General features: G+C 39.8%; 1 protein-coding gene across 6 annotated transcripts in view; it reads right to left on the bottom strand.

The window, feature by feature from the left end:
- The window catches only part of LOC127445927 (metabotropic glutamate receptor 4-like), a 295001-nt gene that overhangs the window by 56506 nt on the left and 211478 nt on the right, over positions 1 to 27017 (bottom strand). For all 6 annotated transcript variants that reach the window (XM_051706434.1, XM_051706436.1, XM_051706437.1 and 3 more), the window contains exon 7: positions 393 to 593. In XM_051706434.1, coding sequence (XP_051562394.1) covers positions 393 to 593 — 201 coding nt within the window. The remainder of the gene's footprint in view (positions 1 to 392; positions 594 to 27017) is intronic.

Below are 27017 nucleotides of genomic sequence, written 5' to 3'. Positions count from 1 at the left end.
AACACATACATGGCTCAGGAGGAACCTTGGCTTGGGTACGCAAAGCACATATCAAAACACTTTTCTGGGTAGCAGTCTCTTTCTCCTCTGGGCTTTTGTTTTTTCTCACAACTCTAATCCATTCCAGCAGCTAATCCTTGTAAAACCCTTTGCCGACTATTTATGGCCAGGGTGGGGCTATAAAAAGGATTTGGACAACTTTAAAAAAGTCTCATGTGACAGCGTTGTTTTAAAATTGTTAGTCCTTTATGCAGGAACCTGTATTCATCGTAAGAAGGATAATTATGCAAATTTCATTTTCTTAAGCGCCTATAAACAGCTGTTTTTTTTCTGCTGGTAGGTTTGTTAAAGGACAAATGGGAGAGCTTTAACCCAGAAGGTAAAGCACTTACCTGATATTTTGACATTGCGAATGTACTTTAGCAGGAGGGTTCCATCAACAGGGTCCATTTTAGAACAGAGTCCCACCTTTCCAGGACAGAGGTCTTTGTGCATGTTGTGAAGGGCATGGGCCATTGCATACACAGCATCAATCACAAACATCACTTTGCCCTCTTGCTCATAGGATGAGTCATGTCCAATCCTTTCTTGATCTGAAAAGGAAAAGATTGCATGAACATTGACTGCCATTACATTTTTACTCAATTGTCACACTTAAACCGTATCTGCTTTGGAAGCGACCAACGTTGCATCGCATTAAATGTGACAGTTTACGGTTGTCTACATGGTGTACGAACCCACTAAGTGTCGAAGTTGCACATCACTTCAGAGTTTTCACTAAAAAACTACCAATAAGTTAGATGAAATTAATGGGTGAATTTCTTTGTTTACGACTTTAATTTCAACAAAAATACTTTTGTGTAAAACTGAATGAGTAGGGTCTATTTTAGAAGGCGATTTTTATTTTTATTTTTTATAATAATGTAACATTTAGTTAGAAACAGTGGGGTTTGTTCATGGCCGAAGGAGATACTGATATCTAGAGAGTGGGGTAAAATAACATGTACAACAATACAATTTAGTGATAGCACATAATTAAATAATAATAATAATAAATAAATAAATACTTGCTTAATTTAAATGAACATATATTTTTACACAATACTTACTTTAAATACACTATATATATATATATATATATATATATATATATATATATATATATATATATATATATATATATATATATATATATATATATATATATATATATATAAATATACACAGACTGCCAAAAGTTTGGAATAATGTACATTCTAAAGTATAGTCAGGACTTTACTGATGTAAAAAACAGAACCATCACTATTTGAAAAGTCATTTTTGATGAAATCTAGCCAGGCCCCATTTCCAGCAGCCATCACTCCAATACCTTATCCTTGAGTAATAATGCTAAATTGCTAATTTGGTACTAGAAAATCACTTGCCATTATTTCAAACACAGCTGAAAGCTATTTGGTTTGTTAAATGAAGCTTAATATTGTCTTTGTGTTTGTTTTTGAGTTGCCACAATATGCAATAGACTGGCATGTCTTAAGGTCAATATTAGGTAAAAAATGGCAAAATAGAAACAGCTTTCTCTAGAAACTCGTCAGTCAATCATTGTTTTGAGGAAGACTGTACAATGCTTGAAATTTCCAAAAAAAACTGAAGATTTCATACAAAGGTGTACATTACAGTCTTCAAAGACAATGGACAACTGGCTCTAACAAGGACAGAAAGAGATGTGGAAGGCCAGATGCACAAATCGATGCCTCACATGTCCTCAGCTGACAGCTTCATTGAATTCTACCCACTCAACACCAGTTTCATGTACAACAGTAAAGAGAAGACTCAGGGATGCAGGCCTTATGAGAAGAATTGCAAAGAAAAAGCCACTTTTAAAACAGAAAATCAAAAAGAAAAGGTTAGAGTGGCCAAAGAAACATAGACACTGGACAACAGATTATTGGAAAAGAGTGTTATGGATCTTAACCCCATTGATCTTTTGTATGATCAGCCAGACTGTAAGGTGCGTGATAAGTGCCCGACAAGATAGCCACATCTATGGCAAGTGCTACAGGAAGCGTGGGGTGAAATGTCACCTGAGAATCTGGACAAACTGACAGCTAGTATGCCAAGGATCTGCAAAGCTGTCATTGCTGCATGTGGAGGATTTTTTGATGAGAACTCTTTGAAGTAGTTTAAGAAGTTCTGAATTTTTTTTTACAATTGTAATAGTAATTTTTCACGTTATTAATGTCCTGACTATACATTGTGATCAGTTGAATGCCACTTTGGTGAATAAAAGTACCAATATCCTTCCGAAACAGCAAAATCTGTACATTATTCCAAAATTCTGGCCACCAGTGTATATCAGGGGTGTAACGGTTCAAACCTCCCATGGTTCGGTTTTTATCATGGTTTTAGTATGGTTCGGTATTATTATATAAAAAAAATAAATAAAAAATAAATAAATAAATATATATATATATATATAAATAAATAAATAAATATATATATATATATATATATATATATTACTGCCAAATCCAAATAAATATATATATAACTGCCAAATAAAACTGCCAAATATTCTGTTCCCTATCTGTCACTCACTCGATGTTGTGTTGATGTAGTGACATTTGGGGTCGCCCTTGGGAGCCCCGAACACATCTGATCTTTAAAAAAAGGCCAATGGGAATTCGCGAGTGGAATTTGCATGCCACTCCCCCGGACATACGGGTATAAAAGGAGCTGGCTGGCAACCACTCATTCAGATTTTCTCTTCGGAGCTGAGCGGTTGTGTTCAGCGAGCTGAATTACTCTGCCGAACCATTCACCTCGAAAAGCTGTTGGATTTAAGGAGCATTACTGAGGCTTCTCCCCCTCTTGCACTGGTGAAGTGCAGAGAACGCCCCTGGGTGCTTCAGCAGCTAAAAGAGTATATTCTTCCTACTAAAAGAGTATATTTTCCCTTCTAAAAGAGTGGCATTAACGGAAAGCGTCTTTTTAAAGATGCCTCTCCATTTGTGTGTATTTCCTGGTTGCGGTCGTTACCTCTCCGCTTCCGATGGCCACGATCGTGGTCTTACGTGCTTGGGCGCTGCCCACGCGGAGACAGCGTTCGTGGACGGGTCATGTTCTTACTGCCAGAGCGTGACCATGGCAACGTTGCAGTCGCGGTTTTTCCTTCGTTAGAGGGAAAGACCACCCCAGCGACTCCCCACCTCGGTCCTTCTACCTACGGGTTTGAGGTCACGTCGGTTAGCACTGGGGGCGATTTTGGGACCCCAATAGGAGCCACTCCGCCGGGTAACTCCCCATGGACCTCCCATTCCCCAGTATGCTCATTTGCCCTGCTGGGATGAGACTGCCGGGATGCTGGGATGAGACTCTGGCAGGCGATGTCCACCCTGGTGGTCCAGGAGCGCCACATATGGCTCAACTTGGTCGAGATGTGTGACGCTGACAAGGTACAGTTTCTTGGTGCCCCCGTCTCCCAGGTCAGCCTGTTCGGCGACACCGTCGAGGACCTCGCCCAGCAGTTCTCGGTGGTGAAATAGCTGACAGAGGCTATTCAGCACATCCTGCATTGGTGCGGTTCAAGACCTCACACCTCATCTGCTCGTCGCCAAGGGCGTCCTCCTGCCGCAACAACACCAGCTCCACCACAGCCCGCCCCGGCGTGGAGCCACCCGCAGGAAGCAGATGCCACTCATCTCACGGCTGGCTGCCAAGAACCCGAAGAAGGCTTCGAAGCGCCCCTGAGACAGGCAACTCAGGCATGTGGAGACCTGCTGCAGGCTTAGAGATGGTAAGCAGACCATTCCATCCCCCGGTGGAGGGCCGGGAGGAGAATCCTTTGCCTTTTCTTTGATTCGCCGCATGCCCGAATCAGAAAAGGAGCGGTTTCCTCATTCCCTGGGTCACATATCCGGTGCTCACGGCCATCGTTATCACAACCACCGGCCACCGTTCCTTTATGGCAGGTATGGTGCTCCAGGGGTGGCCCCCCCACCCCTGCGTGCCCAGCTGTGGCACAAACATGCCCACGACAGGCCGGTTCTGACGACTTTCCTCCTCCCCCATCCCTGACCAGCCCTATGATGGTTATCCAGAGCCAGGTAAGTGCTTCAATGTTCCCAGACTCAGCACGGCCATGAAGTCGGGGCTCCAGCCCCCTCGATGTGGCGCCTCAGGCTCTGCCCCGTCGCGAGGCCCCACTCGCCGGTATGTCTCACACAATTGTCCCCTTGGTCCCCCTTACTCGGAGCTTGGGGGCATGGCTTGTGCTCCCCAACCCATCGCAGTGGTTGATCAGGACCGTCCGACTCAGCTACGTGATTCAGTTTGCCAGGCGCCCGCCCAGGTTCAACGGCATCCACTTCAATTCAGTGAAAGGCGAGAACGCCGCTACCCTGCGTGCGAAGATCGCTACCCTTCTGCGGAAGAGTGCGATAGAGCCTGTCCCTCCGGCCGAGATGAAGAAAGTGCAAAAATGCATTCTAGCGAGCGTCCGGCATCAAGATTGGTTCGCGGCGGTAGACCTGAAGGACGCGTATTTCCACAACTCAGTTTTACCTCGACACAGACCCTTCCTGCGGTTTGCTTTCGAGGGCCGGGCGTACCAGTACAAGGTCCTCCCCTTTGGCCTGTCCTTGTCCCCTCACATCTTCACGAAGGTCGGCTGCCCCCCTCCACCTTGTAGGTCTATGTAGCCACCATTTCGGCACATCACGATGCAGTAGATGGTAAGTATTTGGGGAAGCACAACTTGATCATCAGGTCCTGAGAGGCGCTAGGAGGTTGAATCCCCCCAGACCATGCCTCATCCCCTCGTGGGACCTCTCGGTAGTCCTTCGGGGTCTACGGGGAGCTCCCTTCGAGCCCATGGAGTCAGTTGAGCTAAAGGCACTCTCTTTGAAGACTTCCCTCCTGACTGCACTTACTTCCATCAAGAGGGTAGGGGACCTGCAGGCGTTCTCTGTCAGTGAAACGTGCCTGGAGTTTGATCCGGGCTACTCTCACGTGATCCTGAGACCCCGACCGGGCTATGTGCCCAAGGTTCCCACAACCCCGTTTAGGGATCAGGTGGTGAACCTGCAAGTGCTGCCCCAGGAGGAGGCAGACCCAGCCTTGGCGGTGCTGTGACTAGTGCGTGCTTTACACATCTATTTGGATCGCACGCAGAGCTTTAGAAGCTCCGAGCAGCTCTTCGTCTGCTTTGGCGGTCAGCGGAAAGGGAGCGCTGTTTCCAAACAGAGGATCACCCACTGGGTCATTGACACCATCATGATGGCATATCACGCTCAGGACGTGCTGCCCCCCATGGGGCTACGAGCCCAATCTACTAGGAGTGTGCCAGGTGGCGGCACTCTGCGGACACAAGTGCACCGCAAGCGCCTTATCTTGATAGATCACCGAATACCCCCTGGACGCTCCACCATCGAGGGTAGTGAGAGCAGGGGAGCTGAAAGACCGGGACCTGGCAGTAAAAGGTGCCTCCCACGATCTTGTCAGCTCCTCATGTACTTCCGGAAAAAAGGAACGGGGGCAGGACGTGGCCGTGGGTGGCGACCCGAGCCCAGGAACCAATCGTCGAGCCACAAGGGTTCAGGGTAGAGTGGAGGTTTCCGCTCTGGCCCGACGCTCGCGGCCGCCCGGGAAAGCATGTCCATAATGTTTGGAAGCATGTTTGGAGAGGGGTCAACAAGGCCTATAGTGAAAAGAATACCATCCCTACTGTGAAGCATGGTGGTGGCTCACTGATGTTTTGGGGGTGTGTGAGCTCTAAAGGCACGGGGAATCTTGTGAAAATTGATGGCAAGATGAATGCAGCATGTTATCAGAAAATACTGGCAGACAATTTGCATTCTTCTGCACGAAAGCTGCGCATGGGATGCTCTTGGACATTCCAGCATGACAATGACCCTAAGCACAAGGCCAATTTGACCCTCCAGTGGTTATAGCAGAAAAAGGTGAAGGTTCTGGAGTGGCCATCACAGTCTCCTGACCTTAATATCATCGAGCCACTCTGGGGAGATCTCAAACGTGCGGTTCATGCAAGACGACCAAAGACTTTGCATGACCTGGAGGCATTTTGCCAAGACGAATAGGCAGCTATACCACCTGCAAGAATTTGGGGCCTCATAGACAACTATTACAAAAGACTGCACACTGTCATTGATGCTAAAGGGGGCAATACACAGTATTAAGAACTAAGGGTATGCAGACTTTTGAACAGGGGTCATTTCATTTTTTTCTTTATTGCCATGTTTTGTTTTATGATTGTGAAATTCTGTTATAACCTACAGTTGAATATGAATCCCATAAGAAATAAAAGAAATGTGTTTTGCCTGATCACTCATATTTTCTTTAAAAATGGTACACATATTACCAATTCTCCAAAGGTATGCAAACTTTTGAGCACAACTGTATATATATATATATATATATATATATATATATATATATATATATATATATATATATATATAGGGTTGAGAGGGTTACTTTTGAAATGTATTCCACTACAGATTACAGAATACATGCTGTAAAATGTAATTTGTAATTTGTAAGGTCAGTAACGTATTCTAAATACTTTGGATTACTTCTTCAGCAGTGGTAAATTTTTCACTTGTTTTGACTATAAAAACTCTGCCAGTAAAGTAAGACAAAATACACATGTTAAAAATACATTCTCTGGAAAACCTAAATATCTTATGCAGTGTTGTTTCTAAAACAAGATAAATCAAATTGATCTTGTTTTAAGGATTTTTAGATATTTTTACAGGAAAACAATATTATCTTATATATTATATTGTATTAAAACATTATTATCAAGAATACAATTTTGCCCTAATATCAATGATCTTACTAGAAAAAAAAAATGATGATCCAACATGAATTTTATTGATAAAAAAATATGATCGTGCCTGGTAACGTGCATGTAAATGGAAAAAATAGCATTTTAGCTTAGCGTAAAGCTGACAATTTACACAAGGTTTACTTCTGTTTCTTGTGCTCCAAACTTACTTCAAACTTACTTCTCTGTCTGTTTGTATGAATGTAACACTTCTCAACTATATATATATACACAGGGTTGAGAGTAACGAAATACATGTAACGGGATTACGTATTTAAAATACAAAATATAAGTAACTGTATTCCACTACAGTTACAATTTAAATCAATGGTATTTAGAATAGAGTTACATTCAAAAAGTATTTTGATTACTGAAGAGATTACTTTGCATTTTATTGTCATTTGTTTCATTTAATATTTAGTCATTTCAGATGGAAAAATGTATACATATAAATGATGCATTTGAACAGTGCATTTGAACAGCAGTGAAAAACTTTCTTATGAAGTGTTACATTCATACAAACAGACAGAGAAGTAAGTTTGAAGTAAGTTTGGAGCACAAGAAACAGAAATAAACCTTGTGTAAATTGTCAGCTTTACGCTAAGCTAAAATGCTATTTTTTCCATTTACATGCACGTTACCAGGCACGATCATATTTTTTTATCAATAAAATTCATGTTGGATCATAATTTTTTTTTTCTAGTAAGATCATTGATATATATATACAGGTGCATCTCAATAAATTAGAATGTCGTGGAAAAGTTCATTTATTTCAGTAATTCAACTCAAATTGTGAAACTCGTGTATTAAATAAATTCAATGCACACAGACTGAAGTAGTTTAAGTCTTTGGTTCTTTTAATTGTGATGATTTTGGCTTACATTTAACAAAAACCCACCAATTCACTATCTCAAAAAATTAGAATATTTTGACATGCCAATCAGCTAATCAACTCAAAACACCTGCAAAGGTTTCCTGAGCCTTCAAAATGGTCTCTCAGTTTGGTTCACTAGGCTACACAATCATGGGGAAGACTGCTGATCTGACAGTTGTCCAGAAGACAATCATTGACACACTTCACAAGGAGGGTAAGCCACAAACATTCATTGCCAAAGAAGCTGGCTGTTCACAGAGTGCTGTATCCAAGCATGTTAACAGAAAGTTGAGTGGAAGGAAAAAGTGTTGAAGAAAAAGATGCACAACCAACCGAGAGAACCGCAGCCTTATGATTGTCAAGCAAAATTGATTCAAAGATTTGGGTGAACTTCACAAGGAATGGACTGAGGCTGGGGTCAAGGCATCAAGAGCCACCACACACAGACATGTCAAGGAATTTGGCTACAGTTGTTGTATTCCTCTTGTTAAGCCACTCCTGAACCACAGACAATGTCAGAGGCGTCTTACCTGGGCTAAGGAGAAGAAGAACTGGACTGTTCCCCAGTGGTCCAAAGTCCTCTTTTCAGATGAGAGCAAGTTTTGTATTTCATTTGGAAACCAAGGTCCTAGAGCCTGGAGGAAGGGTGGAGAAGCTCATAGCCCAAGCTGCTTGAAGTCCAGTGTTAAGTTTCCACAGTCTGTGATGATTTGGGGTGCAATGTCATCTGCTGGTGTTGGTCCATTGTGTTTTTTGAAAACCAAAGTCACTGCACCCGTTTACCAAGAAATTTTGGAGCACTTCATGCTTCCTTCTGCTGACCAGCTTTTTAAAGATGCTGATTTCATTTTCCAGCAGGATTTGGCACCTGCCCACACTGCCAAAAGCACCAAAAGTTGGTTAAATGACCATGGTGTTGGTGTGCTTGACTGGCCAGCAAACTCACCAGACCTGAACCCCATAGAGAATCTATGGGGTATTGTCAAGAGGAAAATGAGAAACAAGAGACCAAAAAATGCAGATGAGTTGAAGGCCACTGTCAAAGAAACCTGGGCTTCCATACCACCTCAGCAGTGCCACAAACTGATCACCTCCATGCCATGCCGAATTGAGGCAGTAATTAAAGCAAAAGGAGCCCCTACCAAGTATTGAGTACATATACAGTAAATGAACATACTTTCCAGAAGGCCAACAATTCACTAAAAATGTTTTTTTTTTTTTTTTATTGGTCTTATGATGTATTCTAATTTTTTGAGATAGTGAATTGGTGGGTTTTTGTTAATTGTGAGCCAAAATCATCACAATTAAAAGAACCAAAGACTTAAACTACTTCAGTCTGTGTGCATTGAATTTATTTAATACACGAGTTTCACAATTTGAGTTGAATTACTGGAAATAAATGAACTTTTCCACGACATTCTAATTTATTGAGATGCACCTGTGTATATATATATATATATATATATACACACACACACACACACACACTGGCCAAAAGTTTGGAATAATGTACAGATTTTACTCTTATGGAAAGAAATTGGTACTTTTATTCACTAAAGTGGCATTCAACTGATCACAATGTATAGTCAGGGCATTAATAACTTGAAAAATTACTATTACAATTTGAAACAACAACAACACTCTCTTTTTTTTTTTTTTTTTTTTTTCAGAACTTCTTAAACTTCTTCAAAGAGTTTTCATCAAAAAATCCTCCAGGGGCAGGTTTATGATTTCTGAGGCCCCAAGCAACCAACCTGGGGCCCCATTTTGAAAATGTTACTTAAAAAAATTACATAAAATTGATTTTAAATCATAATTTTAAATTCATCCTATCAGCTGTTGTAGCCAAGTACATTCAAAATGTTTAATAAAATAAAATTCTAGTTCAAAATAATGAATGCATTTTCGGCAATACGGTGATAAAAGCAATATTTACCTACGTATATTTTTACGAAACACTTTTTTTAAGAACAGGGTGTGCAAAACCTACTACTTCACTCACTAACATTTTGGAATTCAGTTGTTATTTATTATTATTATTATTATTATAACCTAACAATTATTAATTGTTGTCCAGTTCTTCATTATAATACAGAATGATATAGTATTATTATTATTACTTTGATGATTTGTTATATATAATAGTCTAATTTACTTTCACCTGGATCTTATATTCTAATGCTACAGTGTATTTGTCACGTTTAATGTGTTTTTGTTCATGTTTTGTGTTTCATGTCATGTGATTTTCTGTTTTATAGTCATGTGTTTCCTGGTCATGTGATATCCTGTTTCCCTCCATGTTAATGTGTCTTGTTTTCATTGGTTCATTGTTTGAGTTACTCATTATCAGTCTTGTCTTTTCACTGTTTTTAGCTAATTAGTCTTTTTATCTTGTTTATAGTTCTGTCTGTTCACTTGTCCATTTATTTATACCCTCAGGTTTGCCATGGTCCTTGGTCAGGTATTGTTAATGTATCGTTGGTTGGTTGTCAAGTCAAGTCAAGTCAAGTTCATGCTTATGTTTCTGTTCATGGTTTTTGGTTTTCACGTTTATGAATAAACTGCACTTGGGTCCTTCACATCAACATCGTCTTCATCTCCCTGTCATTGACAGCACACGCTACAGAATACCTGAACCACACTATGGACCCAGCAGTTTAGCTCATGTGCATACGTCAGGGGAATCGTCTCCTGGAGGAATACATAGAAGACTTCTGCGCTTTGGCCAACCAGGTTGGGTTTAATGGGATCGCCCTCAAACACTTCTTCCAGGCAGGCTCAGCGACCATGACGTGGGACCCTGGCTCAGCGACCATGACGTGGGACCCTGGCTCGTCTGCCATGTCACAGCAACGCCTCAGCCTGCTCCATGCCATGTCGCAGCAACGCCTCAGCCTGCTCCATGCCATGTCGCAGCAATGCCTCAGCCTGCTCCATGCCATGTCGCTGCAATGCCTCAGCCTGCTGCATGACATGTCACAGCAACGCCTCAGCCTGCTCCATGCCATGTCACAGCAACGCCTCAGCCTGCTCCATGCCATGTCACAGCAATGCCTCAGCCTGCTCCATGCCATGTCACAGCAATGCCTCAGCCTGCTCCATGCCATGTCACAGCCATGCCAGAGTCAGCTCCATGCCATGTCACAGCAATGCCTCAGGCTGCTCCATGCCATGTCACAGCAATGCCTCAGGCTGCTCCATGCCATGTCACAGCAACGCCTCTGCTCTACTGTCCAGGCCCACTTCCGCTGCATGGTCCAGGCCTGCCTCCGCTCTATGAGCCAGCGCTCACCCCTGCCACCCGCAATCGAGTCAGCATCCACACCTACCATGAACAAGTCAGGATCCTGCTGTACCATGTTACCACATCATGCCATGTAGCCACGTCAAGTCACCATGGCTGCCCTCACAGTGAACTTTGTGTTTATATAGTGGGGGGATATGTCACGTGTAATGTGTTTTTGTTCATGTTTTGTGTTTCATGTTATGTAATTTCCTGTTCTTTAGTCATGTGTTTCATGTCATGTGATTTTCTGTTTTATAGTCATGTGTTTCCTGGTCATGTGATATTCTGTTTCCCTCCATGTTCATGTGTCTTGTTTTGATTGGTTCATTGTTTGAGTTAATTCATTATCAGTCTTGTCTTTTCATTGGTTTTAGCTTATTAGTCTTGTTATCTTGTATATAGTTTTGTCTGTTCATTTGTTTTCTTGTTACCCTTGTACATGTATTTATACCATCATGTTTGCTACGGTCCTTGGTCAGGTATTGTTAATGTATCGTTAGTTAGTTGGTTGTCAAGTCAAGTCAAGTTAAGCCATGTCAAGTCAAGTCAAGTCTAGTCCAGTCTAGTTCATGATTATGTTTTTGTTCATGGTTTTTGGTTTTCACGTTTATGAATAAACTGCACTTGGGTCCTTCACATCATCATCGTCTTCATCTGCCTGTCATTGCCAGCACACGTTACAGTATTGTTCATCATGCTGCAAATGCTGTATATTATGTAAGCATTGTAGGCAACATTCAGCAGAAGGAAAAAAAAAACATTGTGCTGAAACTTTGCTTGGTGCATAATAATCTGGAATAATGTAAACATTGTAACAGTCACCTCTTTGCAACCTGAACTTGTTCAGAACGTTAAATCTTTATGACACCTGCACTATAAACAGTCTAGTCACAGTGCAATGAATGAAACCTCAATGGTGTCTCGATGTGTGTTTTTGAGACCTGAAGTTATTTTTTTTTATGATTTTGTATTTATTTATTTTGTTTATTTTTATTTTTTTCCCTTTTTCACCCAATTTGGAATGCCCAGTTCCCAGTGTGCTTTTTAAGTCCTCGTGTTCATGTAGTGATTTGCCTCAATCCAGGTGCCAGAGGATGAATCCCAGTTGCCTCTGCGTCTGAGACCATCAACCCATGGATCTTATAATGTGGATTGTTGAGCACATTGCCACGGAGACATAGTGCGTGTGGAGGCTTCACACCATCCACTGTGGCAGCTGCGTTCAAATCACCACGCGCCCCACCAAGAACAAACCATATTATAGCGACCACGAGGAGGTTACCCCATGTGACTCTACTTTCCCTAGCAACCGAGCCAATTTGGTTTCTTAGGAGACCTGGCTGGAGTGGTGACTCCAGAATGCCCTGGGATTCGAACTAGCGAACTAGCGAACTCCAGGGGTGGTAGCCAGCGTCTTTTACCACAGAGCTACCCAGGCCCCTGACCTGAAGTTATTTTTAACTTGATACAATGTCTAAAAACAGTGAGACGCGATGCAGCAGTCAAGGACGTTCATCCAGCACGTGTTTACATAGAAAAACAATGGAACATCAGAGCAGATGCAGCAAAAACGCTTTCGGTGTGAAAGGCCCCTAACTCATGGGAAACAAGTTTGGAAGTCCTGTATATTTTTTCTTAAATTACAAACCCGAGCCCAAAGTCCTACTTGAAAAACTGACCCGAACCCGGCCTACTTCTAACGTGAACTGCTCTAAGATCGCTGACAACAGCTTATTCGCGCGTGTACCAAGAAAAACCTGTCACCCCTCAAGCAGTTTTTGCAGTGCTTTCCTACCGGGGCGGGGGCCCCCGATGTCTGTGGCCCCATGCAATTGTGTGGTTTGCGTAGTGGTTAAAACCGCTACTGGCAGCAATGACAGCTTTGCAGATCCTTGGCATTCTAGCTGTCTGTTTGTCCAGATACTCAGGTGATATTTCACCCCACGCTTCCTGTAGCACTTGCCATAGATGTGGCTGTCTTGTCTTTCTGTCCTTGTTAGAGCCAGGTCTTCTTTGTCTTTGAATACTGTAGTGTACACCTTTGAATGAAATCTTCAGTTTTTTGGCAATGTCAAGCATTGTATAGCCTTCATTCCTCAAAACAATGATTGACTGACAAGTTTCTAGAGAAAGCTGTTTCTTTTGTGCCATTTTTGACCTAATATTGACCTTAAGACATGCCAGTCTATTGCATATTGTGGCAATTCAAAAACAAACACAAAGACAATGTTAAGCTTCATTTAATGAACCTAATAGATTTCAGCTGCGTTTGATATAATGGCAAGTGATTTTCTAGTACCAAATTAGCAATTTAGCATGATTACTCAAGGATATGGTGATTGCTGCTGGAAATATGGGCCTGTCTAGATTTGATCAAAAATTACTTTTTTCAAATAGTGATGGTGCTGTTTGTTACATCAGTAATGTCCTGACTATACTTTGTGATCAGTTGAATGCCACTTTTGTGAATTAAAGTTCCAATTTCCTTCCGAAACAGCAAAATCTGTACATTACTCCAAACTTTTGGCCACCAGTGTATATACGTTTATTGGAAACACAAAATGAGGACTCTCCATTGATAAAGCTGTATGTACTGTATATTTTATAATTGACACAAGGCGGCATGACCACTTCTAATAATCAGCCAATCGGGTATGGTTATTAGCCGATGTGACTTTTAAATATCCAAATTACGGCCTATTTTTTCTACTGAAGTAGTTCAAATGACAAAATGCAATTTAAACACCATATCAACTGTTCCTGCCCTCTGGTTGCATTTGACTTCTGAGTCAAACACAAATGAGTCTTTCTGAGATAAAATATGTTTGATTTCAGTGTCTTATTTACACATCTTTAGAATTCAATTAGAGCAGAACTGAGCAAAACAGTTTCTTTTAGCTAGTGAAACATATTTGTCACTTACCAATCGAGAAAACATTTCAGAATACTTTAGAGAGCAACCATTGCATTCTACAGTGCTGTTACAGTTTTATTAAAGGTGATGCACGCTTTTACACACCAATTTAATAACTTCAGCTGGCCAGCAACAACACAACCTAGGCAGAATGCATAAATGAAATTTGCATGAAAATAAAAAAAAGAAAGTAACTTAGTGAATCTCCAGCTAAATGAAACAACAGAAAATTTGAATTAAATGTGGATGTGGATGTTCCTACAATGCACTGGGGCAGATTTACTAAGAACGAATTGTGGCCGCTAAAAGCGCCATTTTTTTGCACACGCTAACTGCGCTCATTTAGTGCCAGATTCACTAAAGGAACAATGCAGATCTGGCATCGGTGCAAACGTGCCCACAAAATCGCTGCTTAACGCAATTTGCACGTGCAATTCTGATCTTGCATTCCGATTCTGAGCGCACTCTGCCTGGACTGAATAGCATCACTTTGATCCAGATAACTGGATCATCTCTTAAACATGCTAAACGTGCACTTGACGACACTGCACATCTGGATATATGCCAGCTTATAACACTCTTCAACATCATTTAATGAGTATTTGATTAATTACTGCTGAAATGATCGGTTGAAAATTTTACCGCTTAATTTCATTTGGTGGTAATAGCGCAATGTAAATTGTGCAGGGCAAATTGAATGGAGTTTTGTGAATGAAGCGCAATCTTTAATGAGCCTAATTTACATAGAAAGGAGGCGTGTTTGCGTGGAAAGGAATGACAATGACTTCATTTAAATATTGAAGACGCAGCACAATTTCAGCACTGATTGCGCCCATTAAACTTGATTGTGAGTGGTTAGTGAATAAGACGCAGGTATTTGCACTGAAATACCATGTGCAAAAGTTCCACAACTGTTTAGTGAATATGCCCCATTGTGTCTTATTCCACACAAAAACAATTTCCCAAACACAAACTAGACTTGGCTTTTAAATACATTTGGTAATTCAGCCAAAAACTATTTGTGACAAAGTTGATTACCGCAAAAAAATAAAAAATAAATAAAATAACGACTTGAAACTCCGTTTCTTTAAAAAAAAAAGCAGAAATCTGGGTTACAGTGACACACTTGCAATAGATGCAATAGTTACAATTTTATCTCTCAATAGTATAGCCACAAGACAAAAATAATATGCGTTAACATGATTTTAGTGTGATAACATTTGTTTCTAACATATTTTTTTTTTTTAAGAAAAGGAGGTACGAGTTTAAATGGCTTTTTGTGGTAATCAACATTATGTCACAAATGTTGTAGATTGAGTTAGACTTGAATTTAACTGGCAATGTTCATTTAAAAAAGATTGTATTTAAATAGACAATTTAGGAGGAAAGAAATCATTAAATCTCTACAATATGCCACAAGTTATCATCTCACATGTTCAGTTATCCACGTCCTGTATCTTGCTCTTCATGCCACTGATAAATGAACGAGGTCTGGTAACATACGAGGGTGGAATAATAGACAGGGAGACAGCAAGCAAGATTAATTATCTCTCAGCGCTCATGTAATCATGCCAGACAGCTGTATATTCATTAGAGCTGGAGTTGCTCAGCTTGGATTTTTTTTTTTGTAAGGTCTTAATTGCAAAGGAGCTGTTTCAATTATGACCCTGCCAGAACAAACTGAGGAGATAGCTGTCAGATTTTAAGTTGGCTCTTCAGTGTACACTCTTCAGAATAAAGCCTATGCCATTGTCATTGTACACTATTGTCACCATTTACAGTAGATATACTGTATTTCAAATAACAAAAAAAGGAACTTTCCACAAGTAGGGTACAAAATAGGGCCTGAAACTCTTAGAAAATGAAGTAAATGTACTTTTACAACAAATGGACAATGAAGGGAGATGCCTAACCTTTGTGAAATGATCATCAACCTCAGGAGATCAAACTAACTGTTATACCAGCCATTTAATTTTCTCTTAATCTGATATGCATAAATACAGTTTAAAATCCTGGTTTATGCAATTGTGTTATTTTCTAGTAATTATTTACTTGTCTTCCCACCATGCTGTAGAAGAGTTACTGTATACTTATTTATACGTTACTGTATACTTACGTATACTTCTTAGGTGTCACAATTTTTAGAAATGTTAAAATGTTTGTATTAGGGGTAAGTCATGTGATAACAGAGTTCTATACAAAATGCAGGACACAGCTACTGTAAATATAACCTTTTCAGTAATTAAAATGAATTAAACATTTCTAAAACAATTTGCAACAATTAATTGATTATACGTTCAAAAGATTATGTAGAGGTCAAGACCTCTGAGGTAGGACAGGCAAAATCACAGTTTTAAGGGGAGGATAAATACACTGATGTGTTTAAAGCTAACAACTTTTATGCTAGATACATTTTTTGTTAGATAACTGTCTAACACAGGAATCTCCAATCTTACTGTTAGTGAGAGCTACTTGAAGAAACAAAACTCGAGGGCACCGCTAGCTAAATGTGAAAATATATGTGGCCTACATAAAATTGTGGGGAAAAACATTTATTTAACATTTGTAATGTAATCAGAAATGTATAGATAGCTCTTTTTTATAACTTCATGCAATTATTACAAAAAATTAAATTAAAAGAGATTAAAGAATAAAATTTAAGCTATTTATAGAATGGGCTCTGCGGACGACACACAGGCTCAATGCAGCCTACCAGGTGCCCACAGGCACCGTGTTGGAGACCACTGGTCTAACATATCTCATAGTTCGAGAAAAAAAAAAAATCAAAACCAAAACATAACAAACCATATGATTTATGCCTCTAATGCTTTAAAAAAAAAAAAAAAAAAAACGTAATGGGACACCAAAGTATACCCTATTCGTGGAAAGTGCCAACCGAGTAAGCAGTCATTACCCTATACAATAGGAGGCCTTTCAGGTTAATGTTGCTTAGTGCAGTATTTTGCTTTGCTGCCATTCTGTTGCTTGAAAATACAAAAGCCTAGTTTGCTCATTCATTCAGTACTCTTTTCTGGTTTGTCCAAGACATACCCATCCATATCCTGCTACCCTTCCTACATTTATAAACCTTTTCTTACCCTAAAAGCTACTGCTACCAAAGACATTCGGTTCTATTCTTCTAGGGATTCTAATCATCAGAACTTCAGCCCTGCCTTAAAAAGAAAACCAAAGGCAATTTAACATCCTCGACAGTCCCATGCATCTTGAAAACCCTAAATTAAAGAGGCAGGTTATGCTTGTGTAATTGTTCTCCACTTGCTTGACTACTAGGGAAAAAATGGTTTGAGTTTCACTGTGGGTCTGCCTATGATAAAAAAGCTATTGTGATGCTCTCGCACTGGGGGAGGATGGTCAGCCCATACACTTCTTAACGCTCTGCATATACAAACACATACAAATGCATTAGCACAGTCATGGGCAGATAAACACATGCATACCAGTGTTGCGGAAACTACTTTGAAACCATTAAAGTAGTTAAACTACAGTCAAACTACACTTTTGAAAAAGTAGTTACACTACAAGCTATTAGCCAAAAGTAGCCAATTACAGTAAATCCACAGTAATTAAGAAGGCCATACCTTCAAATACAGTCTCCATGACATTATAGAATAAATAATTAAATCAGAGCCATTTTTTTTTTTTTTCAGGCACAATGAATTACATTTATGCATTTGGCAGACACTTATTATCCAAAGTGACTTACAGTGCACTTATTACAGGGACAATCCACCAGAGCAACCTGGAGTTAAGCACCTTGCTCAAAGACACAATGGTGGTGGCTTTGGGGATTAAACCAGCAACCTTCCACTTACCAGTTTTGTGCTTTAGCCCACTACACCACCTTAACTACAGAATTAAATTTCAATTAGGTCAACAGCATAAATATTGAAGAGATAAAACTAAATACAGCAGCAATGTTTCGCTATAAAAAGAAGATCTAAAATGCAGCACAAGGACTCGATCTGTGCATATTTTTTTACATCAACATTAACCATCCCAATGAACTGATTGACTAGAATTAATCCAACTTTTCAATGCTACATTTGACAAAGAGGACCATTTTGAGTATTGCCTCAGCAATTGACAAATTGGATATGACAAAAGGACTCAATTCACCAACAGTCCATTGATTTTGGCTTGACAAAGCCTTGTCTGAAAGTTTAAACTTTAAAAGCATGATGGTTTTACAGACCAGATAGATAGAAAGATAGATAGATAGATAGTCAACTTACAATTATGAGTTTATGAAGACATGAATGCTTTTTACATGTCGGAATCTCATAATTACATTAATTACGTCATGACATGGGCCTATACTCATAAGACCTTGAACACGTGTGCTTGTGAGTTTTGACCGCTTGAGTTTGAAATCATGAACATTCCGGACAGACTTGGCCAATTTCAACATTCCTTCAATGTAAGTCTATGGGATTTTGGGGATTCTCGATTGTCAAAGCATTTAGGAAATACATAGCACACCAAATTAAAACAATCTGAAGGTCAGGGGTGGTTCTAGACCATTTTGACTGGGGGGTGGGCAGTGTGGGGCCAGGTGTGCTTGTAGGGAGGCAACTGTATAATAACTTAAATGTTCCCCGTACACATATAAAACATAATTTGCTGTTTTAATATTTGCAGACATGCATTTTTTTAAAGACAACGAAAGATTCACCAAATTTGAGTAAAAATGTAGAACATATATAAACAAACTGGCTCATGACAAATGTTTCTGTTAGGACCCCAGTCTAATCGGCTCAGGTGTTTTGTCTTGTTCTGTCTGTGTTTCTCCCCCCCTTGTGTTTAGTTTTGACAGCCATGTGCTGGTAGTGCCATGGGGTTTCCCTGCAGGGGCGATCTCCATGTTTGCTCATCAGCACAATCAGCCTCACCTGTTCCTCTTTTCCCCTGATTGGGTTGCTCTCTATATAATCTCCTTCTGTCTGTTATCCTATGCCAGATTGTTGTTTGTCTCAGTGCTTTTGACAACAAGCTCTGTGTCAGAGTCTGTTGGATTTTCATGTTTTGTTATTTTTCCCCTTACCCTGCCTGGTTGACATCTCTCTGTTTGCACTATTACTTAGTATACCTGGTGTTTGATTGCTGTCAGGCTCTTACTGCTGTTCCATCCCCTGGGCTGATATTGTTTGCCCTCGGCTCTGCTGATAGCCTCCTCTGCCTGTCTCAGTCCATCACTGCAACCCTGGGTTGGCCTCTCTGGTCCCCACCCCTGGCCTGCTTTTCTGCCCATCCCTGCAACCTCCTGCCTGAGCAACCAAAGGCTGGTAGCTTCCTGCCTGCTTAACCTCAAGCCAGTTGGTGCTGCCCCCTCTGGGTCTCTTACAGTACTAATTTTTCTCAGAGCTTTTCTGTTTGCCATTTTTGTCAGACTCGTTTTCACTGCAACTGGTTCCTCCTGCTCACTGGTTGTGACCGTTTCAATAAGAGAAGGATTTGTTGCCCTCAAACAATACTTCTATAACTTCAGGTGCGTAAAGACAAATTATCCAAAACATACTCTGCACGGAAGAAAGCTTTGGGTTGAAATGTTCTAGTCTGTTTTGGTTTAACTCCTTTTTCACTTTCGCTATGCAAGTCTAAAATAAAAAATATATTTGGTAGACTTTTTCCAGTCTGTTTCATTCAGTGTACGGACAACTTCTCTAAGTGTTCCAGTAAGTCAATATACCCTAACATTCTGCTTTTACCCACAAACTTTTAAGACATGTTGCCATGCTGTTCTATTTATTAAAAAAAAAAATTCTTTGGTAAAATGAATGATGGGATACTTTAAAATTGTAGGTTAGAATTTAAGCTATAAATTCTAGAGTATAATCCGCATGTACAGGTCTTGTAAATTGTCACCGTTTCCTTTAAGAATTAAGCACATTTTGGAATTCACTAGTTCATTTTAAATGTATCCATCTCAATTTACAATAAGTTTAAAGTTGCGTGCATTGTCATTATACAGTATGACCAATATGATGGCTTTTTTTTTTTTAAATTGTCAGTGTCTATGCCCATTATTACTTGTGTGTGCCTCTTGTAAGATAATGTGGTTGATTTAAATATTAAGCTCAATTCTCTTGAGCACCCATGTGCCTCTCCCTTGTGATTAATGCACCACATGTTTTAAGTGTTTGATAAATGGTGTTCATAAAGAGGATGTTTCTTCCCTGTTAACTAATGCTGCTTTTTCGTTTGCAAGAGAAGCAGCTGGATCAACTCTGCAGCTTTGTTCACAATCTCCTGGTGAGTTGCGCGTTTAATTTTTATTCTTGCACCTGTACATAAGTACCAATATTAATCTGTATATATTATTAGGTTGATGTGGTGAGCTTGGTGTATGGTAAGAGGCTTTCTTACGGAAGGTAAGTTATTTATTTGGGCTTTAGTGGGGTGGTTTAAAAGTTCTAGTTTTAAGTGTATAGATTTGCCATTGCAGGTGCGGTGTGGCCCTGTATAATGCTAGCTGCTGTTTCTTCATACCTTCATTCTTCATGTTTCTTTGTGATATTAAAGTGGAAAACTGTGCTGTAAAAGTAACTTACATTTACACCAGCATGTATAATCAAAATTAAGTAGAACTAAAACTGATGTGAAACTAACACTGACTTCTACCTTATCTCCAGAAGTTAGATTATGGCTCATTCGTTTGACATTCAGTTTCTCCTACCTGCACTCTCTGGAGCTGACAGTTTTACAGTGATTTTCATTAGCACAATTAAGTTAAATATATCATACAGGCATAAAACACTGAACTCAAACCATCAATGCTTTCTTGTAGCTGAAGAATTATGCCTGAAAATGCTCCTCCTGGCTTTCATTGAATAGTGATTGTAAGGGACTGTCTGAAAAGTCCATCCACAGTGATAAAATGTCAGAGGTGTCCAAGTATTCATTTTATTTATTCTTTCAATTAAAGTAAGTTATACATACAACTTACAATCTTTAGAATGTGTAAATGTTTATATGTATGTTTAAGACAGAACATGCAAGGCAGTTGCATTAAACACTTGAACACCAGAGATGTTTTAGCACAGTGTGGACTTTTTGGATGGTCTCTTATGCACTATAAGCAAATAATTAAGAAATATTTAACTTAAACGTTACCCTGCTAAATATTATGCAGTCATAATGCATTTTGTTTAAATTAGTTTGGTCTATGATGTGGGGACACTGAACTCAGTGGGATAGAATGAGAATACCACTCTTACCATACCACCACTCCAATTTAGGGGACCACTGGTCAGGTGGGCGGGCAGGCCCGTTGATGGGGGGGCACTGGCCCCCTTGCCCCAGAACTGCCCCTGCTGAAAGTCTGTGCCATGTGTGTTGGATGTAGCTTCAAATCTCTAGGTGGAGTTACAGTTGTCATACTTTGAAGTTGCTAGTGGGTGTTTTTATTGCTGTTGCTTTAACATTTTTGCTGGACTGCACAACTGGCCATAGCTTTAGAAAATCTGACCACATATTAGATGTACCACTTGTAAAACGATGATAGCATTCTAATTTGACCAGGAAGCAGTTCTCTGGCCTCTAAAAAGCAACAGAGCTCAATGCATCATGTCATGAACTAGATGAATGATTTATCAATATCTGAATCAAACTCGCTCAAAATGCAGACAGTTTCTGACAAGGTTTTCCACGCATAGTTTTATTATATCCATCCATGTGGTTAAAGACAAATGATACTGAACAGTAAAATCCCTCTCAATATTATAACTTCTGTTCTGTCTTGCCTGCACTCCATACCACAATGTCAAAGGAGATGGATGACGTAAGCTCTGCTGTCTTCCCTCTCATTCAGTCACTCCTGAATGTCACTCATTTGCATAAAGTTAAACTTGCTTGCCATGCCCACATCTTGTTGCCAACGGTCTCTGTCGCTTGTCACTGGAAGTTGCTCTGCTAAACATTATTGCATACATGCACACATTTACAACTCATTGGCAAGATCAACAAATATAACATTTAGTAATAACACAGTACTGGCCTGAGTGGGCAAGTGACCATTTCCTTAACTGGCCCGAAACACTCTGGCCCCAGGACAGCGTGCCATCCTTATTGTGAAGCACTGATTGGGAAGTTGGCCTCATATTAATGAATGAGTTTGTTCGGATGGTGTATTAAAAGAACGATTCAACAAATTATTTGAAAACTATCTCCAGTACCACATACTTTGGAAAATGATTTAAAGCTGAAATTTTTTTTTTATTTTTTTATGAAAACGGATTAGTGTGGATGTGGCCTTAGTTAGTTACTCCTCAACATTGACACAAATGTTTTTTGTCATCCCATGCACTTGAAATTTTACAGGTCCAACTTAGTTACTAGCATAATCTTCTCATCCTCATGCACTACCACCTGGAACCCTTTCCAATTAAGAGAGACATCTTGCAAAGGTTGTCTAAGGCTGGAGGGTGGCAGAGATGGGTGCTGTAAAAGTGCACGCTCATAACCTTCAGTACCTCTCGCTGCTCTAGGACTTTGAAGAGACTAACTGTCCTGGTCTGAGGGCTCAGCTCTCACTGGGAATAATAGCTCTGATTCTCCCTATTTGGCAGAAAAACCTCTGGAGCCTTTTGTCTCACTTAAGTCCCTAGTTTGTGGTTTTGGAAGAGTTATTTTCTTAAAGGTTTTTGTGGAAACGGTGCTGTACCCTTAACCTCAACAACAGTAAAAAAAAAAAAAAAAAAAAAAATCTTTGATACAAAGCACCTTTGATTCACACACAATGCCAGCTGTCAATAGAAACGGCCAGCGTATGCATGCTACTAATAGAGTGCCAGTCTCTGAATGCACTTTTGCACTTGCTGTAAAAAAGAAATCCATTTCCTTCTGACGAAGGAATTAAAATTATTCAGTATGGAGATAGGTGTTATAATTGATTCAAAGGACTGAATAACTGCTTTAGATGCTGCATACATTAGTTTTGGATACTGGACCTCAAAATCCCTCCAGCAATCAAAGAAAAAGGGTAATTATTTCTGCTCTTTCAGAAATAATTCAGGTAATATGTTGAGGCTCTTTGTCTTTAGTCCAGACCATCTTGATGTAGCACTCTATGAAGATTGGAATAAAGAATAATATCCTGAAATATACACACAGTTCTCAGAATTATCCAGTAGGCTACTTTTACATATTTGTCAAATTTTTAAGTGGTGAACTTTGTCTTTAACTCTCCGCTTACATGTTTGTTTTAGTTAGTAAGCAGCAGTGCTGGGGAAGTTACTTTGAAACTGTAGCTTGTAAAGTCAAGCTACTAATGGAAAGTAGTTAACTGTGTGTGTGTGTGTGTGTGGTTGTGCTCAAAAGTTTGCATACCTTGGCAGAAATTGTGAAATTTTGGCATTAATTTTGAAAATATGACTGATCATGCAAATTTTATTTAAGGATAGTGATCATCTGAATCCAATGGCCCTGAGCAAAAGTTTACATACCCTTGAATGTTTGGCCTTGTTACAGACACACAAGGTGACACACACAGCTTTAAGTGGGAATTAAAGGTTAATTTCCCACACCTGTGGCTTTTTAAATTGCAATTAGTGTCTGTGTGTGTATATATAGGCAATGAGTTTGTTAGCTCTCACGTGGATGCGCTGTGCAGGCTAGATACTGAGCCATGGGGAGCAGAAAAGAACTGTCAAAAGACCTGTGTAACAAGGTAATGGAACTTTTATAAAGATGGAAAAAGATATCCAAAGCCTTAAATGCCAGTCAGTCCTGTTCAATCACTTATTAAAAAGTGGAAAATTCGAGGATCTCTTGATACCAAGCCAAGGTCAGGTAGACCAAGAAAGATTTCAGCCACAACTGCCAGAAGAACTGTTTGGGATACAAAGAAAAACCCACAGGTAACCTCAGGAGAAATACAGGCTGCTTTGGAAAAAGACGGTGGGGTTGTTTCAAGGAGCACAATACGACAATACTTGAACAAAAATGAGCTGCATGGTCGAGTTGCCAGAAAGAAGCCTTTACTGGGCCAATGCCAGAAAAAAGCCTGGTTACAATATGCCTGACCACACCTTGACACGCCACACAGCTTCTGGCACACTGTAATTTGTAGTGATGAGACCAAAATAGAGCTTTATGGTCACAACCATAAGCGATATGTTTGGAGGGGGGTCAAGGCCTATTGTGAAAAGAATACCATCCCCACTGTGAAGCATGTTGGTGGCTCACTGATATTTTGGGGGTGTGTGAGCTCTAAAGGCACGGGGAATCTTGTGAAAATTGATGGCAAGATGAATGCAGCGTGTTATCAGAAAATACTAGCAGACAATTTGCATTCTTTTGCACGAAAGCTGCGCATGGGACGCTCTTGGACTTTCCAGCATGACAATGACCTAAGCACAAGGCCAAGTTGACCCGCCAGTGGTTACAGCAGAAGAAGCTGAAGGTTCTGGAGTGGCCATAACAGTCTCCTGACCTTAATATCATCGAGCCACTCTGGGGAGATCTCAAACATGCAGTTCATGCAAGGCAACCAAAGACTTTGCATGACCTGGAGGCATTTTGCCAAGACGAATGGGCAGCTATACCACCTGCAAGAATTTGGGGCCTCAGATCACTATTACAAAAGACTGCATGCTGTCATTAATACTAAAGGGGGCAATACACAGTATTAAGAACTAAGAGTATGCAGACTTTTGAACAGGGGTCATTACATATTTTTTTCTTTGTAACCATGTTTTGTTTTATGATTGGTCCATTCTGTTATAACCTACAGTTGAATATGAATCCCATAAGAAATAAATGTGTTTTGCTTGCTCACTCATGTTTTCTTTAAAAATGGTACATCTATTATCAATTCTCCAAGGGTATGCAAACTTTTGAGCACAGCTGTGTGTGTGTGTGTGTGTGTATATATATATATATATATATATATATATATATATATATATATATATATATATATATATATATATATATATAAAATGCTGACAAACAGCCTCATTTAAATAAATATTTAAACAATTAGCAGGAGCTGGTTCACTATAATGATGAAATGATGGGAGAGATGATATTTAAGACAAGCACGTTTGATTATTACAATATTGCTTATTGTTTTCTTGGCTTTAAAATCTGCATGTGACAAAAACTGCAAGGTAGAGGTTTATGGCTCTTAACCACTACTTGTTGGAAAAGTGGTTCATTATTGGAAAACTACTGTTTTGAAAATAGCTTGCCTACTGTCACATTATTAAAAAATTGAGTTAGTATGCTGGTACTTTCAATTAGTTGCTTGCTCCCCATCACTGCTAAGCAGTCAATTAGCAGATGCTATTTTCCTAAGCGACTTACAGTACAACTGTTGCTCAAGGGCACAATGGCGATGACGCATGGATTGATCCTTGTGGAGACTGAACCAGCAACTGTTTGGTTGTACATCCAGACCTTAATTCACTATGTCACTTCACCCCAAAGTTTTGTTGTTGTGGGATGGCGATAATGGATGCAATCTGTATCACCTCTGCATTTATCAGACTTCTCTCTTCAGGGAAAAAGATAGGTCCTGCTTTTTGATCAAAGCTCTCATGCAAAAGATTTACGCATGGTGTATTCTATGCCACTCCTCTCTAAACAACACGAGCCTGGGGGAGATTTCAGAAGGGAACCAAAGTGCCTTAAGTTTGTCTTTCAAAGCAGTCTGGGGCTTGGCACTCAAAATCCTAAGAATCGCCCTTAGGGACATCTTTCAACGCTGAATCTTTCACATGTGAAAGGCCGTGATGAGTCTAAGTGGTGTTGGCTAAGGTTGTCTGAAAACATACTACATTTTTGTAATTCTGTTTGGTTCCACAAGTAGTACAGAAATTACACACTACACCTTTAAAGAAAAAAACCTTAATTCTAACTGTAAGAGATTTCTTGCTACCGGATAATGTTTTTTAGACCTTTTGCAGTGTGCTATGATTTTCAGTTTAGAGTAAATCATTTTTGTATGGTTGTTTTCTTAATCACAAGCTTTAACACTTTTACACAATTTTACACTTTTCAATTTTTCAGTTTTATAGAAAATTTTGGTAACTTTCCAAATTGAAAAATAAAATTTGCCATTGTGGACACTGAAATGGTTTCTTAATGGGCGTAAATATGACTACACAAATATATATTTGGTAACAATTACTTAAGTTGTGTGGACTGGAAAATTCTAATTTAACTGACAATTAATTTGAATCGACATGTTGGCTTGCGCTGGGACTGCTTTTTCTAGTATTTAAAATTTGGCAAGTAGACAGATCACAGATTAAATGAATCAGCTTTGCAAACATAAGTAGTATGTTCCTTTTCCCCTAAAATGTATTCCTTTTAAAAATAGTAAAAGGAGACATCTTGTGTACAATCAACTGGGGAACAACCTAATAAACATTCATCAGCACCAAATGTGTGATACTTAACTTTAATCACAGTTTTGGTCACCCTAGTCTCCACCTTAAAATGAATGCCAATAAACCACCCACAGAATGTTAATTGACCATCTGATGCAAATTGCACACACAAAGGGCCATGGCTAGCTGAAAATTGGCAGTTTTAGATATACACAGAACACAGATATTCACTATACGCGCTGAAAAATAATGTAAAGGTTCATTATATGCATGTACTGTATGGTTCTACGAAAAACCTTTCACATCCATGAAACCTTCCCATTGCACTTCTTTATGGTGTAAAAACGTTCTTTAGACTATAAAAAAGTCCTTCAATAATGGTTATTTTAAGAAAACCCCTATTTTGGCCCTTGGCCATAATTAGCTGCAAACTGGACCAGACTTTGTACCAGTAATCAAAAGACTGGTTATGTGAGACTATGGCCACCCCTACTCAGTAGTGCACCAGAAGCTACTGCAAACAGTTGTCAACAAGCTAAACTTAGACCTCACATCCTGTGATATCACAAAGATCCATCGCAACATATGCAATCCACAATCACAAGCTGCTCCCTGCATGGAGAATTTCCTACATGTTGAACCCTGATAAAAGCAGAGCAGAGTGCTGCAGACTGAGAAAGACAGAGAGCGAGAGATAGAGAATGGGAAGGAGGCAGAGAGGAGGAGAGGCAGAGAGCTGAATGCTG

The sequence above is a fragment of the Myxocyprinus asiaticus genome, chromosome 9 (genome assembly GCF_019703515.2).
Source record: "Myxocyprinus asiaticus isolate MX2 ecotype Aquarium Trade chromosome 9, UBuf_Myxa_2, whole genome shotgun sequence".
In the NCBI taxonomy this organism is placed as follows: Eukaryota; Metazoa; Chordata; class Actinopteri; order Cypriniformes; family Catostomidae; genus Myxocyprinus; species Myxocyprinus asiaticus.
Note: the sequence above shows the minus strand (reverse complement) of the source record. Positions and strands in the feature narration are given on the sequence as shown.